General features: G+C 37.9%; 1 protein-coding gene across 3 annotated transcripts in view; it reads right to left on the bottom strand.

The window, feature by feature from the left end:
- Positions 1–6792, bottom strand: part of ccdc171 (coiled-coil domain containing 171) — a 27522-nt gene extending 20730 nt beyond the window's left edge. Inside the window, exons 1-2 of one of the 3 annotated variants that reach the window (XM_082145824.1) lie at positions 6606–6792; positions 5756–5891 (exon numbers count right to left, since the gene is read on the bottom strand). In XM_082145824.1, the coding sequence (XP_082001950.1) occupies positions 5756–5871 (116 nt within the window). In that variant the 5' untranslated portion in view covers positions 5872–5891; positions 6606–6792. Of the gene's footprint in view, positions 1–5755; positions 5895–6605 lie in introns of all 3 variants that reach the window. The other 2 variants (XM_082145822.1, XM_082145823.1) reach the window with 2 other exon arrangements.
- Positions 6793–7002: the final 210 nt, after the last annotated feature.

Below are 7002 nucleotides of genomic sequence, written 5' to 3'. Positions count from 1 at the left end.
TGGTTCTTCAGAGGCTCGGATGAAGGAACTAAAAACATACTTTTGTGTTCATTTGTACATCCAAACACTGAGCAACTGCCATGCTCCGCTCGTTTGCAAGCCATGATGTCTCTCGAGGAGAAACCAATATCGCGCTCGCGTAGCTCATATTCTCATGGGCGACCAAGCAGAGAAAGGGTAGGTAACCTTTCCCCTTATGACGACATAAGGGGAAGATTCCAGATTCGCCCGTCTGAGACTTCATTCTCTCCAAGGCGGAGCAGGACACCCAGGGCTTGGGTTACACCGATCACAATGTCTGACCACTGGGGGACCATAGGCGGGCTCGGGGAACTCATATTAATGTTAGAGAACCTTATAAAGTGAAATTTTCATGCCATGGAATCTTTAAAAAAACACATTACTGATGTGCATCTTGAGACAAAACAATGGCACTGAACAGTTAAAACAGCTCAAACATGCATTTTAGTTTAGACTAGATTAAGCCTCTTCTGTGAAACTGGGGGTATACAATGACACCGAGACAAAAAGTCATAATTATGACAAAAAGAATCTAAATTATGAAAGAAAAGTCAAAATTATGACATACCAAGTCAATATTATGACTTATTACATGGCTTGGTTGAATTCCAATGTAGAATGCGGTGTGTTATTTCTTGATAACAGACCGCTGCGAAGTATAACACACCGCTGCCATGAAAAACAGAGCGTTGCTATGGACGTGGAACAGACTATTTTCTTTAGCGGAAGCAATACAATCGTCTTTAAATCAATAAACTCCTTTTTAAATCAATCATTTGTGTCAAATTATTTATTTATTTTGTAGGTAACCATGTAATAAGCGGGATAATGTATAGCGAGGCGGTTGTTATAGCGAATAACAACCCCTTCAGGCTGATTCAAGCTCCGCTTCACGTCGGGGTCCCGTTCAGCCTGTTGGGGTTGTTATTCACTATAACGACCGCCTCTCTATACATTATCCCTTACTTAATTATGACATTAAAAGGTCAAAATAAACACAAAAATTCGAAATCAAGACATTAAAAAGTCAAAATCATGGCACAAGTCCAAATTATGACAAGTCATAATTTCTAAATAGTTAGTCAAAACTATGACAAAAGACAGAATTATGACCAAAAGTAAAAAAATAATAATAAAAAAAAATCGAATCTATCTATAAATTACAGAAACGTCTGTCTGTATGTCTGTGTGTGTGTCTGTTATTCGCATATCTCTCGAAACCGTTAGTCGGATGGATTTCAAACTTGACAGGTGTCTCGCTACGGGCACGAGTAAGTGCAGTGCCAAGTTTGACGTTGTTTGGATTAGAAATGCTAAAGATATCGTTAAATGTATCATTTTTAAAAGGTTGTGGTTTAAAAATAAACATTCTGACATAAACACTCTGTCAGCTACACTGTTTACTTCTGAATATTATATTTTATTCACAGCCATCATGTGTAGTAACCTATTCACAAACTGTTTGCTCAAGCGTAGTTCACTGCGTAGCCTGCTCCCTAAATCATCAAGTTCACTGTGTCGCCTGCTCCCTGAATCATCTGAATCATCAAGTTCACTGAATCATCAAGTTCACTGTGTCGCCTGCTCCCTGAATCATCAAGTTCACTGTGTAGCCTGCTCCCTGAATCATCAAGTTCACTGTGTAGCCTGCTCCCTGAATCATCTGAATCATCAAGTTCACTGCGTAGCCTGCTCCCTGAATCATCAAGTTCACTGTGTAGCCTGCTCCCTGAATCATCTGAATCATCAAGTTCACTGCGTAGCCTGCTCCCTGAATCATCAAGTTCACTGTGTCGCCTGCTCCCTGAATCATCTGAATCATCAAGTTCACTGAATCATCAAGTTCACTGTGTCGCCTGCTCCCTGAATCATCAAGTTCACTGTGTAGCCTGCTCCCTGAATCATCTGAATCATCAAGTTCACTGAATCATCAAGTTCACTGTGTCGCCTGCTCCCTGAATCATCAAGTTCACTGTGTCGCCTGCTCCCTGAATCATCTGAATCATCAAGTTCACTGAATCATCAAGTTCACTGTGTAGCCTGCTCCCTGAATCATCAAGTTCACTGTGTCGCCTGCTCCCTGAATCATCAAGTTCACTGTGTCGCCTGCTCCCTGAATCATCAAGTTCACTGTGTAGCCTGCTCCCTGAATCATCAAGTTCACTGTCGGAGCGGATCTTCTGTCAGATAACATCTCCAAAATGTTAAATACCCTTTGACTAGTAACCAAAAGTCCAAATCATAGTCTCTGCTGCACCAATTCAACTGATATAAATACTAGTGTAGAACATTGCATAGAAACCGTGTCTATTCCTCGTTTAGTGAGATCAAATAATAAATCTAATGCAGGATCTAGGAAAAATCGAATTGTTATTAAAACAGAAAATGTTGCTATTAGTAAACAAAAACTATTTCTAAAGCTAGGTCTTCTAAACATTAGATCACTCACACCTAAGGCAGTTATTGTAAATGAAATAGTCACAGATAATAGCTTCGATGTACTTTGCCTTACTGAAACCTGGCTTAAACCAAATGATTATTTCGGTCTCAATGAGTCTACTCCTCCTGGATACTGTTATAAGCATGAGCCCCGTCTGATTGGTCGTGGCGGAGGTGTTGCAACAATCTATAGAGATATTCTCAATGTTACTCAGAAAACGGGTTATAAGTTTATTTCGTTTGAAGTACTTGTACTAAATGTTACGCTCTTAGATGTTAGAAAAACATCCCTATTATCTCTAGCCTTGGCTACCGTATATAGACCTCCAGGGCCTTACGCTGATTTCCTAAAAGAGTTTGCAGATTTTCTCTCAGACCTATTAGTCAATGTCGATAAAGCATTAATTGTTGGAGATTTTAACATACACGTAGATAATCGAAATGATGCGTTAGGAGCTGCGTTTACAGATTTATTAAATTCATTTGGGGTCAAGCAAAACGTCACCGGACCAACACATCGTCTTAATCATACACTCGATTTAATTATATCACACGGAACCGATCCAACCGATATAGATATCATTCCACAAAGTGATGATGTCACTGATCATTACATGGTAACTTGCATATTACGTACTGCTGTAATTTGTCATGCGGCGCCGCGTTATCAACCAGGCAGAACAATCCTCCCATCCACCATAGATAATTTCTCAAATTGCTTATCTAATCTGTCTCAGCTGCTGCCTGAACCCAAACAAACAGATGAACTAGAAGAACTAACTAGCACTATGAGCACCATTCTCTCTAGAACATTGGATGTGGTTGCACCTATTAAATTAAAAAAGGTCAGAGAGAAAATTAAAGCACCATGGTATAACAATACTACGCATGTTCTAAAGAGAGAAACCCGTATTTTAGAGTGTAAATGGAAATTTAGAGGTCTTTAGAATCGCGTGGAAAGACAGTATGTCACGTTATAAAAAGGCCCTAAAAGCGGCCAGGGCTGAGCACCTCCGCAAACTAATAGAAAACAACCAAAACAATCCAAGGTTTTTATTTAACACCGTGGCTAGACTAACAAATAAACAGACGTCACCCGAACAAAATATCCCGTTACAGTTCAGTAGTAATGATTTCATGAACTTCTTCACTGAGAAAATAGAAAGCATCAGAACCACAATTGTAAACGTTCAATCTTCAATCGCGCCTTATAATTCAGCTTCAATTATCACCCCGCAAGAACAATTACAGTGCTTTACAACTATAGAACAAAAAGAGTTAAATAAACTTATCACTTCATCTAAAACAACAACATGTTTATTAGATCCTATACCAACTAAACTACTGAAAGAAGTGTTACCTGTAGTGGAAGAGCCTCTCCTCAATATTATTAACTCATCTTTATCTTTAGGTCATGTTCCAAGAACATTTAAACTGGCAGTTATAAAACCTCTCATTAAGAAACCACAATTACCTATAAAGTTCTGTATTAATTACAAGGTATTGCTACAGACTTATAAAGCCCTAAACGGCTTAGCTCCAGTCTATTTAACGGATCTTTTATCACCCTATAATCCATCGCGCTCTTTAAGATCACTAAATTCAAGGCTTTTGGTCATACCTAGGATATCCAGAACCACCAAAGGAGGGAGAGCATTTTCACATTTGGCTCCAAAACTCTGGAATAGTCTTCCTGATACTGTTCGTTGCTCAGACTCGCTCTCCCAGTTTAAAACTAGATTAAAGTCGCATCTCTTCAGCCAGGCATTCATATCATATTTTTAATCTTACAGTTCAAACTACAATCCGGCCTCTAGCTCATAAATGCCAGAGGAGAACTGGCCCCCGACTGAGCCTGGGTTCTCCCAAGGTTTTTTTTTTCTCCATTAGGTCACCTGATGGAGTTTTAGGACACCATTAGGTCACTTGATGGAGTTTTTCGGTTCCTTGCCACTGTTGCCTTTGGCTTGCTCAGTTGGGGATATTTTGGGGATATTTAATTTAATTTTATCAATCAATAAATTCCACTTGAAACAAACCTTGTTGTATTATTTTAATTTAATACTGTGAAGCTGCTTTGATACAATCTGTATTGTGAAAAGCGCTATACAAATATACTTGACTTGACTGTGTAGCCTGCTCCCTGAATCATCAAGTTCACTGTGTAGCCCGCTCCCTGAATCATCAAGTTCACTGTGTAGCCTGCTCCCTGAATCGTGTAGTTCAATGTTCCACATTTATTGTATGTCATTATGTCAGTATCAGTATTTGCTTTCTACCATGCACAAATAAAAATGTCACTGAACTTTTGCTGTGTAATTGTAACAATGAGCACTCAAACACACCGAACCAACAATTACTAAAAACACACACAAAAACTGATTTTGCACGGGCACTTTGCACTGCTCCCTGAATCGACGCGCTTATTCATTTGTGGATGTTAACTGAATCTGTAAGTCAGCTATGCTGTTTACTTCTGAATATTATATTTCATTCTGGTGCGCTTAACTTTATCGCTGCTGTGTAATAGTAGCCTATGCTATTCACCAACTAAACATATCCTATTCAATGCGTTCACAGTCTCTTTCACGGCCATTATTTGTAGTAGCCATCAAACGGCCATCATTTGTTTTCACAAACTGTTTCCTCAAGCATAGCGTTTTCTCGGGAGTTCACTGTGTGCTTTCTTCCATGCACAAATAAAAATGTCACTGAACTTTTGCTGTGCAATTGTAACAATGAGCACTCAAACACACCAAACCAACAATTTCTTAAAAACACACACAAAAACTGATTTTGCACGGGCATTTTGCACTAATTATGACAGTCAAAATTATGACAAAAAGTTTTTTAAAAATTGTCTTTTTTTTTTATTAAGACAAAAAGTCAAAATTATGATTTTATTATGACATTAAAGTCAAAATTATGACCAAATGATTGCAAAAGTTCTAATTATGACACTCATAATGAACATACGAAGTCAAAATGATGGCAAAAAGTTGAAATTGTGACATAAAAAGTCAAATTACTTAAAAAGTAATAATTCTGACTTTTCATTTCATTATTATAAGTCAAAAATTGTTACACAAAAATGAAATTATGACCAAAAAGTCGAAATTATGACATACGAAGTCAAAATTATGACTTAAAAAGTCATAATTATGGCATGAAAAGTCCAAATTATGACATGAAAGGTCAAATTACTTAAAAAGTCATAATTTTTACATTTCATGTCATAATTGTAATGAAGCATGCGTGTTGTAAATGGTCAGATGTTGTAAAGCGTGAGATGGACCTGTGGATCTCCTCCTGTGGATTCTGTGCAGCGGCCGGGTGAGACGCCCTCAGAGAAGAGGAGGGAACCGGGCCGCGTTTGGGCCGAAGCCGGGCCGAGGGCAACCCAGAGGGCATGAGGTCAAGCGGTCCTCACACTGCTGACGCCCGAGAACACACACACACACACACACACGAGAAACACAGTCATGTTTCAGGGGGATTTACAAACACAGAGACAAGGAGAAACATGAAACAACAACAGAACATTACAGCCTTAACATAACAAAGAAACACGGTTTAGATGTGCATTTACAATGCAAAACATGCTTTTCTTACTCAGTATTTTTGTCTTGTTTCCAGTCCAAATATCTAAAAACTCTTAAATCAAGATGCATTTACTAGATGAGTAAAATGACATAAGATACTATGTCCTGTTTTCTGGGGGAATTAATCAAAATTAAAGCTTAAAAAAGCTAAATTATCTGCCAATGGGGTCAGAAAAATTATCTTAATTCAAACAGAAACAAGATTATTTTTCTTACTTTTTTTAGACTTCAGACTTTAATATCTTATGTCATTTTACTACTTTAGTAAATGCATCTTGATTTAAGAAATGTTTGATACTTGGACTAGAAACAAGACAAAAATAGTAAGTAAGAAAAGCCTATTTTTGCAGTGTACATCGAGTTCCCGATGGCAATTCGACAAAGACTAGTTTATATACGCGTAACTGATCAACACGCAAAAGAAGCGCATGAATCATGAGACACAATAAAGTTCTAACGTTACGAAAACTAAATAAAATTCACGTGTTTGTTTCTAAACGCGATAAACGGTCAATTCACAAGAACATGAGTCAAACTAAAGACCAACCCAGCTTTAACAGGCGTGTTACTCTTGTGTGAGCGTTTCCCATTAAATATTGCAGTAAAACGACATTCAAATATAAATCCGTGTAGTTGTAAACACTCCTCAGCGTCTGTTTGAATCTGACGCCATGTTTCCTCCTCACCATGACAACAACGATAAACGAAAAACACCGCGAAATATTAATCAAAACACGTGTGCACTCGCTGCTTACGTTTCATTTTTACATATGTGTTTTTATGTTGTTAAATGATTAAATAAAGCGTTAGAATATTTTAAACAACTTTATTTTTTTACCGCTTCCTACCGCTTAAGTTTAACTCTTTAACGGCTGCTGTTGACAAACAATCACGTAATTTTGTTTTTCAATCCGCGAAAATAAGTTTAAATTACTGCGTA

The sequence above is a fragment of the Leuciscus leuciscus genome (assembly GCF_965113295.1).
Source record: "Leuciscus leuciscus genome assembly, chromosome: 18".
NCBI classification, from domain to species: domain Eukaryota; kingdom Metazoa; phylum Chordata; class Actinopteri; order Cypriniformes; family Leuciscidae; genus Leuciscus; species Leuciscus leuciscus.
This window is presented reverse-complemented; position numbering and strand designations above follow the sequence as displayed.